The sequence below is a fragment of the Aspergillus piperis genome, assembly GCF_003184755.1.
Source record: "Aspergillus piperis CBS 112811 unplaced genomic scaffold BO85scaffold_1, whole genome shotgun sequence".
Classification (NCBI taxonomy): Eukaryota; Fungi; Ascomycota; class Eurotiomycetes; order Eurotiales; family Aspergillaceae; genus Aspergillus; species Aspergillus piperis.
The window spans coordinates 1,286,723-1,300,820 of NW_020291591.1; the positions used below are offsets into that span (position 1 = coordinate 1,286,723).

Here is a 14,098-nt window from a genome sequence, read left to right on the forward strand (position 1 = left end):
TAGTAGTATGCATAGGATTCACTACGTTTACACTACCAAATTGGTCTATAATACATGTCATGTGAGTGCTTGGATACGGAAGAAGCTTTTAGGCTCCAAGTATTCCCATAATGCTCCATTAACTCCAATCATATGCCTCTATTATGTTAGTATGTATCATATCTATCGTAATAAGTATATATATGCCATCAAAAAGAAATCGTAAAGCAAGTTGTCACCCATTAGTCACCGTCTGCTTCCCCTCTAGTTTCGCTCCTCGTGGAACGGAAGCTCTTCCATTATCACATCATCATCCAAAGACGCTCTGCCGTCGTGGTATTCATCGTCAGTGGAGTCATCCGGGGTATCCTCTGAGCCACGGAGTGGCTGAGCGCCTGGATCTTGGCCCGGACGCTTCTTCCGCTGAAAGTCCTGTGCATGCGCCGAAGCCAGCAACGAGCCGACACGGGAGAGGCCGCGATTGCGGACCGACATGCCTGGAGTGGACGGGGTGCCGTGCTCCACATCGTGTGCTTGCGGTTGCTGCTCTTCCAGGGGCACACCATCTGCTTGTTGGTCAACCTGCGCGGGCGGGAGGGAGACCTGGTATGGCAGAGGCACATCCCTGGACGCCCGGAACAGCAGGACATTGGTGCAGTGCTCATTCTCCACACGGAAGATCGTCCAGATACCTCGTCGGCAGACTTCTGACAGCGCAACGAAAAAGCTGAGCAACGCGGAGTGCTGCATATCTCTTGTAAAGATAGCATAGAAAATCCAGTTGAATCGCACAATGACGTCGATGACCATCGCAACATAGTATACCCATGCTTGACGGAACGCCAGGACATCGCGCAGCAACGGGCGCTTGGCGTAGGCGTTCCCCAAACTCCAGTCCATGACAAGGTCCCAAACTGACACATACACGGCGTTGAGCAGCGCAAAGGTGATGAACGTAGCCTGGAAGCGTTCCGCTTTATCGATGCGGTACAAGCTCAGAGTGACATAGTATAGAATGGTGAACGTGTATTTGCCAAAGTTCAGCAAATGCGGAAAGGCGTTCCTAGTATCTGCGTAACGTCGCAGACACTGCAAAGCTCTCCAAATGCCCGGTAGGCAGGTAAAGAACCCAAGCAGCCTGGAATGCGAAGAGTTGCACTGGGGAGGGTCACCCCAATAATGTGCGTAGAGACAGAAGAATAATTCGATATTCTAACACAAATCAGCCACAACACGTTAAGCGTACGACAACCGGGTTACTCACCCCCATGGCATATGTCTGGGAGCAATACATGTCTCCCAGAAAAAAATCACGGAACTCAACCGGATAGAACCCTGCCAGAAGCAGACGCCACTAGATTCGTTAGCAGTGGCTTAGGGCCCGCTATGGACGGCTTCACTCACATTAGAATATGCCCACCATTTGCGGCTGCGGTGGTACAGTGTCCGCACGGGTAGGAAAAGAAGGACCGTGGTCAAGCCGACAAGGACAACAGGCCAATAAATATACATGCTATTAACTGACATGAAATTGAGCCACATGCAGAGACCCAGCAGAAAGAAGAAAAATGACGGCAGCTGTTACAGTTAGACACAATCAAAAAACCACGATAAAGCACCATACCTCAGTAAGCTGACGCCAATCTAATGCATGCCTGGTATCATATTCAAACACAAAGACGTAGTTGATCTTGGCCCGAGTCCAGACCATACAGTCTAGGCAGAACAAAAGGAAATGAAGTACAACGAGGAAATAGCCCCCATATATCTGCGCACAGTTAGCTAACAGCAGGCACTCAGAACGATGAATACTGACCTGAAGCAAGTAGCTTGTATGAGTCTTTAGTTCACCATCCCGATCATGAAGGTTCTGTACTGCATATACTAATGACTGAGCACCAAACAGGACACCACCCATCAAGAGCACACCGGCACGGAACGTGCACGGAGAATAATCTCCGGATTTATTGATGGTGTGGCGCAATTTCGAAGCGGCGATCTTGCGGTTGCCGCGCTCGAAGTAACGAGCGTACAGGTCTTCTGCAGCGGACAGCAGATTCTCAGTGACTTCGCTTTGAACGAACCACGACTTGTTGACTTTCTCAGACATGTATCTCTGCGCAGGACGCGCATTAGTAGTCTTGTCATATTTCTTGTTGATCTTACGGAAGGCAGTCCTGTTCAGGTAGGCGTACGCCTTCAGCAGCTCCACACCGCGGTAGTACTCCTGAAGCGCGTGCTTCAGCTTCCTTTTAGCGGAGCGATAGGAGACATCGCTGTTGGTTGGATCCTCGGGCCGACGGATGAAATCGCGACGCGACACTGTATGGTCGGGATCCTGTCCTTGTAAGGCTGCTGAAGGGGTGCCCAACTCTGCAAGGGCTTTAGAGTTCTTTCCGAAATGACGTCCAGTGAGAGCGCCGCGTATGCCGAAGCCAGCGAGGCCACCTAGGGGGCCGAATGCATGAGACTTTGGCATTCCTTCTTTCTCTGGCCGGGCCAACTTGGCACCTAGAACTTCCTGTGTGCGTTGGTCCCGCATGATATGCAGCTGATGACGAAGCACCTTGAGGCGTTCTGCGGCCTCCTCTTCCTTCATCTGATAGAAAGATTCTATCTTGGTCAACTCGCTATCCAAAAAGGCGAAGAACTCGTCCTGGCGCTTCTCGAACTCAGAAGATCCATCCGCTCCACGCTTCTCGGGGGAATCCCAGTCCGGATAGGACAGGACGCGCTGGAGCAACGATCCTCTCCGGTTTGGAGGGCCTGGGGTTGCATTCCGCTTATGATCCTTCTGGGGCGTCGCAGGACTCCGGTGAACTATGCCCTTGGTCGCAGTTCGTGTGCTCGCATGTCGCGACATCACCGGCGACGGTGTCTCAGGTACACTGGTCTGCTCCGCATCCCTCTCCGACGAGTAGTCATTATGCTTTGGGTCGATGGCGGGATCTGGCAGTCGAAGGGAGGCGACATCCGATGATGCAGCGTTCAGCGGAGGAGAGGGTACGATACTTCCGTAGCTTCCAATGACGCCTGAAAACCTAGAGCCGGGTACACGCAGGGGCTGACGCTCGCTGCGGCTAGAGCCCGAGCGCGGTGAGCGTGGCGTAGGACCACTGCTTCTTATAGGGGTGGAAGGAATGTGGGAGGGATCATTGGCATCGAGTCTGCTACTGGAGCGTCGGAATGGGGACGGGCCATCAGAACCAGCAGGACGGTCATCTTGGTCGTCATGCGCGGAAGCATTGTGTTGTTGAAGAGAGGGATGACTGGGGCTTCGAGAGGTTTTTTGGAGAGCGCGAGAGATCGCTTTGACTTTCTTCTTGCCGGTCTAGAAGGTTTAAAAAAAGCAAGAGACCCGTTAGCATCCAAATTGTAGCTTAAATCAAAAGAAAAATGAAAAAGCGTCAGTACGGCAACGATATACTGACCTTATAATCTAGATATTTGGCGCGCCACTCTGGAACCAGTTGCTGTTCCAGCTCCCTAATTTCAGCACGAACAGCTGGTTATTCTGGATTCTCAAACACAAGCTTCAGGTAGTTGAAAGGAATGAAACTAACTTGGCGAATTTCATCGTGAGCAAATGGAGCTATAGCCGGGCATGATACTAAACGCAAACGAGCAAACGGCGGGCACGAGAGTATATAGCAGAAGCAACGATCGCATTGGCGACGAGTCACGGCGAGAAAATGACAACTGGAGCTAGTAGTAGTAGTATCAAGACATATATAGTTAAACAGGCAAAGGAAGGACGAGAGAAACTTTCAGCTCCCGTAGGAGCAGCCGACGCCTCGAAAACTTTCTTTTTGCTGCACTTCTTTTCCTGTTCGAATCAAGCGACCCAATAGTCTGGAACCGGGACGGTCATTATTATCTCGATTACGAGCCGGACCAACAGGAGGAAGAGGAGAAAGAGCCAACCAAGACAGGGCACACAAGGGGCAAGAAGCGAAGGGAACTGGGATGAACTTCCCAATCGACGCAGGAAAACCTTGAGATACGATTGAACTCGTCATCGTGCGAGACAAGCCAGCCAGCCGATTCATGCCATTTCCATTTGGTCAATCAGGCCCCAAATCGGACTGCGCGCGCATCTGATAGGCTGCGATGGCTGCACGTGCTGCATGCGATGAGCTCATTTGCTCGCCGCCGGATTAATCTGCCTATTGGAGTTTGGTTTCAGGATGAACCCGGTTCCGATGTGAGTGAAAGAGGTAAAGTAGGGCCAGACCGCCTTTCGCCGCCCCCTCCCAAGGCAATCCCGAGGTTTGATGTTTAATGTTTGCTCGTTGTTCCGTGGATAACCTGCCCGGCTTGGGTAATTACCCCTGTTGAGGTGGGCGACTTGCCTGGTTCGCGATATTGAATTGTTGAAGTTCATGTTAATGATGTTAGCTGACATTAAACATTGTCTTACAACTTCTGAAGCCCATGTGGGTGATGCGCCCGTCGCCTTCCCGCACACCTTGCATCTATGCGTCCAAAACAGACCCTTGCGCCCACCGTCAACACATGGATAATCCGCGAGCTTTCCTGAACGGGTGGAATCCTGCATATTCGTCTCCGGGGCAAGATCTCCATGATTCTACTGTTTGTTTGGTATGGATTACGAAGCGCAAGATAAGCGTTTGTTTCACATTTGAGATAATAAATAATTCATTTGGATATCTTGGTTTATTAGATAAGAATACATGCAGGAGAGGCCGTGTGTTACCAGCGCTCTCAATCCATGATCATATTCGTTTCATTTCCACCATCCATCTTCGTATCAACCCCTGATGATAGGGCCCAAATCCAGTTGGTTTCCCATCACACACAAAGAGGCTTCTTACCAGCCACCACGGCGGCCCTCGAAGCGGTCAGGGGGAGGGAAGCGGCCGGGGTCGAACTCGTCGGCACCGTGTCCGCGCTCGTAGTGCTCCTCGTACATGTGGTGAGCGTTCTTCTTGGCGTGCTCGCGGGCCTTGATCTTGTCGACCTCGTCCATGCCCTTGGTCTCGGCGAGCTTGTCAACCTCAGCGCCAACAACGGCGGCGAGGGCCTCCTTGGCGAAAGCGTGGCTGACGGTCTTGCCTGTAGGTCAGATGTGGTTAGCATGGCAAACTTCACAGGGCTGAAATGGTTCTGAATGGGGTATGCATACCCTGCTTGCGCTGGTGGTCCTCCCAGGCCTTCATGCCAGCGAAGGAAGCGGCACCGGCAATGAGCTCGTGGGACAGGTGACCCTCGTGCTTGTTCTCGTACACCTGACGGTGAGCGTCGTCGGATTGATCTAAAGATCCATGTTAGTTACTGAAGGCCCTGATAAACGTCGTATCGGTGAAGGCACGAGGCCAATGACCAGACAGGGGAACCCGGTCAGGCCAGATGGAAAGGTGAAAGTGTAAGAAAGTATGTAACTTACCCCAGCCCCAGGCCATGATGATTGTTGTATGAAGTAGTAAAGGGTTTTAGGTAGAGTAGAAAGTAGAGTGTTTGATGGGAGAGAGAAGAGAAGGTCTCGATGGGAGGGGACAGAGCATCTTATATATGTGCTGCCTAGACAACCCTACTCAGCATCTTCAGCTCTCTTGGGGCGCCCCTCCATCGACCACCCTCAGAGTGCCCCACCATCTAATCTCACGGAAATGCATCGAAAGTCTTGAGGGGGCGTCGGATAAAGAACAACATGGTTCGCTCCCGACTGTGAAAGGGTGGATCGAGGGGAAGATCACATCCAGTGAAGGGAGTGGACACAGGCCAGCTGAAACTGCGCAAAGGAGGCAGCGCTTCGAGGGGATAGATGGATCGGGATTTGATTGGAACAGATCATCGCTTAGACGCTACAGGACCGAATAATTGAGCGGTAGTGAGGGCGAGAAGCACCCAGCCACAGCCTCGTGGAGCGATGTGATGGGCACGGAATTGTCCAGGAGGGGCAGTCGAGGGGTAAGTTACTAGCCTCAATAAGTTGAAACATCAGGTTCCAATCATGTAAGAGGAATCGTGTATCTCCGGTTGGGGATCCGTGGTCATATCTGGGTGAGCATCGATCCTGTGCCCCTCTTTGTCAATTCTTACGGCCGAGGCAGCGAATGTCTGCACCTCGTCCAGGCTACAATGGCGATAGGCTACCACCATCTATCTAGTGAAATGTTCCCGCTGTCGTTTTGGGGGCCATGCAGATGCCCTTGCGTGTTCTCCTGCAGGCCAATTGGAGTCCTCACGGCCTGGAGTAACGACCATCCGGATCATCGCCTGAGCAAAAGTGCGTACGTACGCGTCCAGGGTCGGAACCACGATGTTATTGCTGGGCGACTGGGTCGAGATGGGGATCTCCTCAGCCTTAAGTCTGGGCGAATCCATTTTGGCCCATTTAGCGCCGCAGCCACAGTTTGCCCAGGCTTGGCGGGCGCATGATGAGCCGGTCGACCCGGTCAGCTTCTCGTCTTGGTGAGGCTTGTCTGAATATCAGGTGGAGGGTGAGTGATTCCCCCGCCTTTTGGGTGATATCTCTAAGTCTATCGACGGAGTATCGGGGTAAAGCTGTCACAGACAAGTGTCAGGGACTTAGTCTCAAACACTTTCAGCCGGCTAGACTGCTAGAGAGCCTCCAATCTTCACACCTAAAACTGGGATTCTATTTTGGGTCTTCGGACAATCGGGCGAGTGGGCAAAAAGTGGTGGAATCGGTGGAATTCCCCCCACTGCCATTGCCCGATCTGGTCATTTCCTCAATAGTGCGAAAGTAATGCCCCTCACTGTGGCGCAGTTTCATCCCACCGCGTGGTGGCGGTGTGTGGCTTGGCTAGATACCATCTGTCTTCTTCTCCAAAATATTTACTCTGTACTAATAATATCCCTCACTTAATGGCATCCGCCTGCCGAGAATATTATGTCGTCATAGTCGGTGATGTGTTGTTTCACTTAGCGCTTGAGGCATTCGGTGAGTGAACTCCGTAGTCAGCCTGAAAAGTATGCTATTCATTGCCTCATTTGCGTGATATCTTCGGCTCCGGGAAAGTGGTCATCCGGCAATAAATATACTTTCAACATGTGAATTTTATGTCCTCCAATGATGTGCATATGTTGCGTGACAGGACACACACGGATCTGGCATATGCGATAATGCTGTGCATGCATTCAATACTATAGACATGGTCTGGAATAACTGTCAATGAGGGTGGAAGTCACTCAGAAGCGTGTCTTTCCAACCCGCTGCCTTACATGGCCTGATCGAATATACTCAGCCTGTCTTTTCCATACCTTTTGAGTTAAATGAACAATTGGTAGCTTGCGATAAATGACGATACATACAAGAGAGTACTAGAATAGTAAGCATGGAATATTGCGAACTTATGACACTCATTGCAGTTTCAATTATACTATCTCAGTATTCAATCGATACTAGGAGTATTGACAGTGCAACCTCTTATTGATATCAAAATAGACCAAAGCACAGTATATGATACTACTACCCGCGACTGCAGTAGTGTAAGTGCTATACTTCTGATACTAAAGAGCACCCAAGTCCATTCTTATCATGGCAACATGCCCATCTCCATTCCTAGTCGTTGCATACCTAATCAAATCCTGTAGTATTCCTCCAGTACTTTCGGTTTGGCTCCTAGAGAGCCTTTCTTGACAGCCGCCAGAGAATTGGCAAATCAAAGGAGAACATAGCCTGAAGAGGGAAGTTATAGAGCTGGGGACGCAGATTGAAAAGGACAAGACATAAAGAAGATCAACATCTGGATGCCTGAAGGATGCCACCTAAATGTGTAGGCAGTGACCATGTCAAGTAAGTCTGGACACTGATCTGAGTACAGCAGCCCTGTTCTCTCGAAGGATATTATTAGGTACATCTCATGGCTGTGTTTTAGTTTAGTGATCAAGTTTATGAGTTGTACACACAAACAAGGATGCAATAGATATAGACAATCCCAAGAGATTAGGATGACAAAGTAAACACTCATATTGAGTCACTTAAATGTGCATAAATACTTAATTTAAGCCTGCACACATGCGTCTTCGTAGACCCTAGTTAGTACAATCAATTGGACCAACAGACTGTCCCTGACGCACTAGTCCCAAACAGGCAACTAACTGCTGGAGCTTCAAAACTTCAACCAACAACCTTCTATCAGACTTCTACATTATCACCTCTCTTGAACCTCTCTAAACTCTACACGCAAACCACATATCATACACAGGATACCCTAAAGTCACCACATTATATCCTCCACGAAGTATCCACAACAACCACAACCACAGCCACAACCACAAATACAACAACACTGAACCAACCCCGCCAACCTCACTACATCTACCACCACCACCACACTACCTACCCATCTCCAACAACCAAACCACCCTCCAAACCACCCAACTCCCATCCAAAATGCCATCCACCCCCCCTACCTCCTCCCACTTCCCCCCGCACCTAACCCTAACCATCACGCCCCCCTCATCCACCTCCACCACCACCAGCACCTCCCCAAACACCTCCCCCAACATCCTTCTCCTCCTCCACGGCCTCGGCGACACAAGCCAAAACCTCACAACATTAGCCCGCGCCCTCAACCTCCCCGAAACCACCATCCTAACACTCCAAGCCCCCACCCCTCTCCCCTTCGACCTGGGCGGCTTCCACTGGGGCGACGACATCACATTCAGCCCAGCAGGGGACCTAGACATGGACGCCGGATTCACGCGCTCCACGAATACCATAATCAAGGAGGTGATTATCGACACCTTGCTAAAGAAGTGCGGGTACCGGGGTCGGGATATTGTGGTGTTTGGAATCGGGCAGGGCGGGATGGTGGGGTTGGAGGTTGCTAGGCATTTCAAGAACTCCTCGGAAGGAAAGGTGAATGAGGAGGAGCTGGGAGGTGTGGTGTCGATTGGGGCGCCGGTGGGGTTATCTGGAAAGGCACCTGCGACTGGCAGTGGGAAGAGTAGGACGCCGGTGTTGATTGTTGCGGGCAAGGAAGATGGAGGGGAGAGGAGTACGGCGGTTACTGCGGCTGGGGTGAGGAGGACGAAGGAGTGGTTTGAGTTTGTGGAGGCGAGTAGGTATAAGAGGCGTGGGGATGGGATGCCGAGGAATGCGGAGGAGATGAGACCTGTGATGGAGTTTTTGGCCAGGAGGTTGAGGAGTTATAAGGGGGTGCCGGAGGGGAGTGTTGAACTTAGTTGAATAGTTAGGTGAATATGGGGTGGAAGATGGGTTGTATGGATGTGGAAGGTGGATGATGAGTCTATTGTACATGACATGCTTCAAACTAGATACCTATCTGCTGGCTAGTTGACCTCCTCCAGAGCTGTGCGTGCGCGCTCTATCGTCTCTCTGGCGTCCTTCTCCGCCGTCACTTCTTCGACTTGTCGGCCACCCTCGCGGGCGGTCTCGCGCAGCTGCGTCTCGGTCTCCAGCAGCGCGGTGCGGCCGTCTTCGCGTACCTCGTTCTCAAACCAGTGTCGCGCGGACTCCCATTTGCGCTGCTGGTTGCGCAGCGAGTAGATCAGTCCGATAGCGGCCATCGTGCAGGTCTCGTAGATGGTGGCAGTCGGCAGCGAAACGTAGGTTAGCGCCGACAATGCCGAGGTCAAGGTGGTCGTGGACATGCTGAAGAAGACCAGACGCTGCGCCAATGCCTGCAGCGACGGCACTGTCGTCTCCATGAGCCGGCGACGACTAGTCGCAATCTGCGCTGGCCAGGACGTCTGCTCCTCTTGCATGGGAGTCGCATCGGTCAGCCCGGCCTGCTGGAACCGGCCGGCAGTCCAGATAACCTCCTTCTCGGCCTGGCGCAGATACTTACGGTCCAGGATTTCCGACGTGATCATCCCCACGTCGTCCACATGCCAGAACAGCTTCCACCACGCCAATCCCCGCCATGGCTTGCTGGCGAACCCTTCCTCGAGCGAGCTGCGGAGCTCCGTGTGCCCGCGTTCCGCCCACTCGGACACAGACCGCTCAAGCACATCGCGAGTCTCCCACGACACAGCGCCGCTTTCTTGCTCCAGCAGCTTCCTCTTCTCGGCAGCGGCGGCACCCGCTTCCGCAGCATCCAGAAGAGACGTGATCAACGTCCGCAAGGACGGATCCAGCGTCCCTTCCTCAGCTCGCAGCGAAGACAACCAGTCCACCACCGGCTGCACACCACTGCTGTTCCAGCCGCGTTCGTAGAGAGAAGCATTCTGCACCGACTCGCGGAACTTCGCCAATGCCTCATCCGCCTTGTCAATATCCACAAACGCAACCCGGCCATCGTACTTCTGTGGCTCCGTGACCGCCAGCTCAATAGCCCCAAAGACCGACACAGCTTCCTTCTTCAAGTCCGACCGCGCCATCAACCCGCTATACGCCAGGAAACCATCGACACCGCTGCCGCACACGATGCTGCGATGCACGGGATACCGCACCATATTATGCCGGCCAGAATGCGACGTGCGGATCGTAACTGTAGGCACGAGGAAGGTGTCAGCCGTAAATGGGTGAGACTGAGTAGCATCCGCGACGCCTGCCGACTCGGCACCTAGTGTCGTAACGAGGATTTCCAAGTTGCCCTTTTTCAGGATGGGCGAGGGCACCGAGATCGTAGGGAGGAGATCGTTGGGGATTGTTTCGGAGACTTCGCCGTACCTGCATATAACTTAGTGCCTGCTCCCCATAATACGTTGCGTGTTTGTGAGGGTAGACCTACCGAATCAACAAACCCCTCTCCGTATCTTCACCATACGCATCCAACGCATCCTCCCAGCTCTCCCTCGAATTCAACGGGTCCGCCAACAGCAACCGAACGAGTCTGCGCGCCGCAGTCGCATCATTCAGACCCAGAACTGCCCCGATTATTAGCATTATTCCAACCAACGGTAACGTCAAGCACCGAAGAAGAGAGAAGAGGAAGACCTACCAGCAACTCGAACAACCGGCTTCTCACTCTCCAATCCCCTCAACGCAAGCTGCAACCGACTCAAGTTCACCTGTTCCGGCGCAACATCCTTGACCCGGTTCAGAGCTTCATGTAAATCCTTCAATCGGGGAGGGATATGTCTTGTGTGGACGACGGATGTGGTCGCAATGCCGCTACGCTGCAAGGATGCCCATGATTGTTGTTGATGTTGTTGCTGTGGTAATTGTAGTCGGGTTCGACGCGAGGAAAGGGAGCGGCGCCAGGTGGAACAGGACGGGCAGTAGAAGACTGATGAGGAGGATGAATAGGAGGAGTCTTGAATCTGCGACAGGCTCTTGGAGAGCGTGCCACGGAGTTTAGGAGGCATTGACTGCGTGTTTGGTGAAGAGGGATGGGATGGGGGAGGAAGTCGGTGGAGGATGTAGGCAGGGCCGGTCGGAGATTCTGGCGCGGGACTTTCGGCGGTCTTGGCGGAGCGTAGCTTATACCTTAGTTTATTATAAAAGTAGGCTATGGAGTCTGGGGTAACAATAATCGACGGTAATCAATTGACTATTTTAATAAACTAGCCTGTACAATACGAACAGCTCAATTCATGGTGTATCGATTCATCAACTCATGGTCGAGTCGTCACGGACGCTCGATTGCTGTGCAGGAATTACACAAAGCCCCCCCCGTCCACCTCTCCATTATGCAATACAGTAATCTTTCGCGACAAAGTATAGGAGCTACTCATTGCAACTGTCACCACGTTGACGTTTTTGAGGTGACAGTAAATAGTCCACCCATACACGGAGTAGTTCATACCCCGAATTGCAGTACCTCTGCATGCCGCTTCAAAAGATGCTGGTTCAGATGGAACACCCAGTTACTTCCTAATCGCTCATGCTTCTCGAGAATCCCGAGTAGCATCCCTTTGTCGCCGAGTCTTGCCCGATCCCGCCGACCTGAAACTCGTTAGTATGATGGTCTGGAACGATCATTCTGCTTCACTTACATGCTAATCCGCCTGGCCACAGTCGCCAGCCCGGCGTCGTTCTCTGCCTCATGATGCGCCCGCTCAAAGGCAATGCGTCTGTCTTCTTCGCTGCGCCGGATGACCTCTTCCTGCGACGGGGGCAGACGTTCGTTTTGCAGATCGACCTTGCGAGCATCTTCGAAGTTGGTGATGGCCTGCTTGATACCCTCCGCTCCCAGCATCAGAGTACCCGCTGGGAGACGACCTCCCGCAGCGGTCTTGAGTTCGGTGACCCGCTCAGACTCTTCACGCAACACCTGGAACACACGCGACAGACGTCCAATGGCAAGAATTTTGTTCTTGATCGCACGTCGCTTGAACTCGCTGCTCTCGACATCCATCGCCGCAGGAGGAGAGGGGGGTGCGGCGGTGGGCGAGACCGACGTGGGGGTATCATCTTCAAGCTCCTCCTTGGAGCAGGTGTTGAGAATGGCAATAAGCATGTCCGTAATCTTCTCACCGACGAAGGGAAGCGACCAGGTGAAGACGTCCATGAAGTTGGGGAGCCAGTACGGGTGAGGCGTGCAGTTAAACTGTCGGATATTCATGACGTTGTTCTCGTATTTCAGGACGGCGGCCTTGTTGTTGTAGACATCCAGGTAGTTGGGAGCACTGAAGATGGTCATGACACTGGGGAAACCGGTCGTACGTGTCTTGCGGTACATGCGGTAACCGGCATCCTGTGCCTCGTGCGCCCGAATGATGGAGAGAAGGTTGTTCTTTTCGAGGAAAGCGCACGCCGCGGGGTATGAGAAGAAATACGAGCATCCACGGACGCTGTTGTGGATGAAGTAGTCACCGGTCTTCTCCTGCCCAAAGTCTTCCAGAGGATCGGCCCAGAGGATGTCGCACATCAGGCCATGAGTCGGGGGCTCCCTAAAGCGATCAATCTGTCGCCAAGTCAGCCAGCAATCCTCCAGATGTAGTGTTCAGCCCATAAAATACCGCTTTGATATCTTCCAGAGTGTGCAGCTCGGGACTGAGACCTCCGTGGATACAGAGGAACTGCTTGTTCATGACCGCCGCCAGCGGCAAGGAGCAAAACGATTCGATGCATGCCTCGTAGATGCGCTCGCTGTATTTGTGTTTGCACTCGAGCTTAAAAGTGAAGTAGTCCGTCAAATGCCGACATTCGTGGTTACCCCGCAGGAGCCAGAGCGTATTCGGATACCAGATCTTGAGGGCCCAGAGATACAGGACACACTGTAGCACGCGAGTCAGTGGGTGTGGCAATAACCAGACAGCTTGCGATCACACGAACCTCAATACTGAAGTAACCTCTGTCCACATAGTCACCGAGGAAGAGATAGCGCGTCTCGGAAGGATCTCCGCCGACCTCGAAGAGCTTCATTAAATCGTAATATTGTCCGTGAACATCACCGCACACGGTGATGGGCGCATCCATTTCCAGCAGGTTGGGTTCAGCCCTGAGGAGCTGAGTACCGGCCTGTATAATCCATAGCGCCTGATCTTCAGTGAGACGACCTTCGCGGTAGAAGTGCTGCTTGAGGAACTGCAGGTTGGGCTTAGAAGGGTCTTCACGAGACCAGAACAGGTCGTCCGGCGGGGTGTTCAACGCCGGCGCTTGCACCTCTGAAAGATCATAGAGTGATTAGGAGAGCGCACATCCAGATAATTTAAGTAGAGGAAGGGAAGAGAGAGAAGAAGACATTGTGGCGTTACCTTTAATTACTCGCTCCATGGTCGACACCTGAGTGCCATCTTCCATAACATGTAACGTAAAGTCGATCTCCGGGACCGGCTTTTTATCCGTCACCGCACGCGCTATAGTGCGATCCATGGTGACTGAAGTGATTGGGAAGACGTAGATCTTGGATCTGGGGAAATCGCAAGAACGTCGTGCCCCGGGGGGTTGCGAGGAGGCGAAGAAAAGGGGAAAGACACCAGCGCGGAGGCCAGTTGTTGGTGGGGGATTAAGCGGCGGCGGGATTGGATTTCACACGCGAGACAGGCGGAGATCGCGAGGACTGGCCGTTGTAAGGAACAAGCTGGACGGAGGTCACCAAGAAATCCTACGAAGTGGCGATTCCGAGGATGACAAGGGGGAGGGGAGCGAAATAGGGTTGGGAAAAATTGAGGCTAAAGCGTGGGTCAGGGACAAGGCGAGAGGGACGAGCGAAGAGTGAGGGAAGATGGAGAGAGGCGCCGGGCAGTGCAACCCGAATAGGAGAGATGGTCGGCC

General features: G+C 52.7%; 7 protein-coding genes across 7 annotated transcripts; 1 reads left to right on the top strand and 6 right to left on the bottom strand.

Moving 5' to 3' along the window:
* Positions 1-54: 54 nt before the first annotated feature.
* BO85DRAFT_13840 (EXS-domain-containing protein) lies at positions 55-1,235 on the bottom strand. The gene has a single exon (XM_025654057.1). It carries the CDS (start codon positions 877-879, stop codon positions 244-246), a length of 636 nt encoding a protein of 211 aa, XP_025520874.1. The 5' UTR covers positions 880-1,235; the 3' UTR covers positions 55-243.
* BO85DRAFT_13833 (SPX-domain-containing protein) lies at positions 1,075-3,763 on the bottom strand. Its single transcript, XM_025654056.1, has 7 exons — positions 3,543-3,763; positions 3,411-3,465; positions 1,796-3,310; positions 1,604-1,747; positions 1,505-1,557; positions 1,244-1,314; positions 1,075-1,191 (listed from the first exon to the last, which is right to left on the bottom strand). The coding sequence occupies exons 1-6, from the start codon at positions 3,554-3,556 to the stop codon at positions 1,299-1,301; spliced, it is 1,797 nt and encodes a 598-aa protein (XP_025520875.1). The 5' UTR covers positions 3,557-3,763; the 3' UTR covers positions 1,075-1,191; positions 1,244-1,298.
* Positions 3,764-4,810: 1,047 nt separating this feature from the next.
* BO85DRAFT_433522 (DUF3759 domain-containing protein) lies at positions 4,811-5,402 on the bottom strand (the record flags this gene model as incomplete). The annotated part of the gene is made up of 3 exons (XM_025658425.1): positions 4,811-5,055; positions 5,126-5,254; positions 5,387-5,402. 3 exons carry the CDS (start codon positions 5,400-5,402, stop codon positions 4,811-4,813), a joined length of 390 nt encoding a protein of 129 aa, XP_025520876.1.
* Positions 5,403-6,102: 700 nt separating this feature from the next.
* BO85DRAFT_455016 (uncharacterized protein) lies at positions 6,103-6,327 on the bottom strand (the record flags this gene model as incomplete). Its single annotated transcript, XM_025661359.1, has 1 exon — positions 6,103-6,327. One exon carries the CDS (start codon positions 6,325-6,327, stop codon positions 6,103-6,105), a length of 225 nt encoding a protein of 74 aa, XP_025520877.1.
* Positions 6,328-8,098: 1,771 nt separating this feature from the next.
* Positions 8,099-9,518, top strand: BO85DRAFT_444288 (alpha/beta hydrolase). Its single transcript, XM_025658977.1, has one exon. It carries the CDS (start codon positions 8,363-8,365, stop codon positions 9,158-9,160), a length of 798 nt encoding a protein of 265 aa, XP_025520878.1. The 5' UTR covers positions 8,099-8,362; the 3' UTR covers positions 9,161-9,518.
* Positions 9,179-11,278, bottom strand: BO85DRAFT_444289 (uncharacterized protein). Its single transcript, XM_025658978.1, has 3 exons — positions 10,878-11,278; positions 10,668-10,803; positions 9,179-10,606 (listed from the first exon to the last, which is right to left on the bottom strand). The coding sequence occupies exons 1-3, from the start codon at positions 11,242-11,244 to the stop codon at positions 9,265-9,267; spliced, it is 1,845 nt and encodes a 614-aa protein (XP_025520879.1). The 5' UTR covers positions 11,245-11,278; the 3' UTR covers positions 9,179-9,264.
* A 117-nt stretch (positions 11,279-11,395) lies between these two features.
* On the bottom strand, positions 11,396-14,075 carry BO85DRAFT_13911 (calcineurin catalytic subunit CnaA). Its single transcript, XM_025654058.1, has 5 exons — positions 13,579-14,075; positions 13,157-13,488; positions 12,841-13,098; positions 11,875-12,785; positions 11,396-11,824 (listed from the first exon to the last, which is right to left on the bottom strand). Exons 1-5 carry the CDS (start codon positions 13,694-13,696, stop codon positions 11,761-11,763), a joined length of 1,683 nt encoding a protein of 560 aa, XP_025520880.1. The 5' UTR covers positions 13,697-14,075; the 3' UTR covers positions 11,396-11,760.
* Positions 14,076-14,098: the final 23 nt, after the last annotated feature.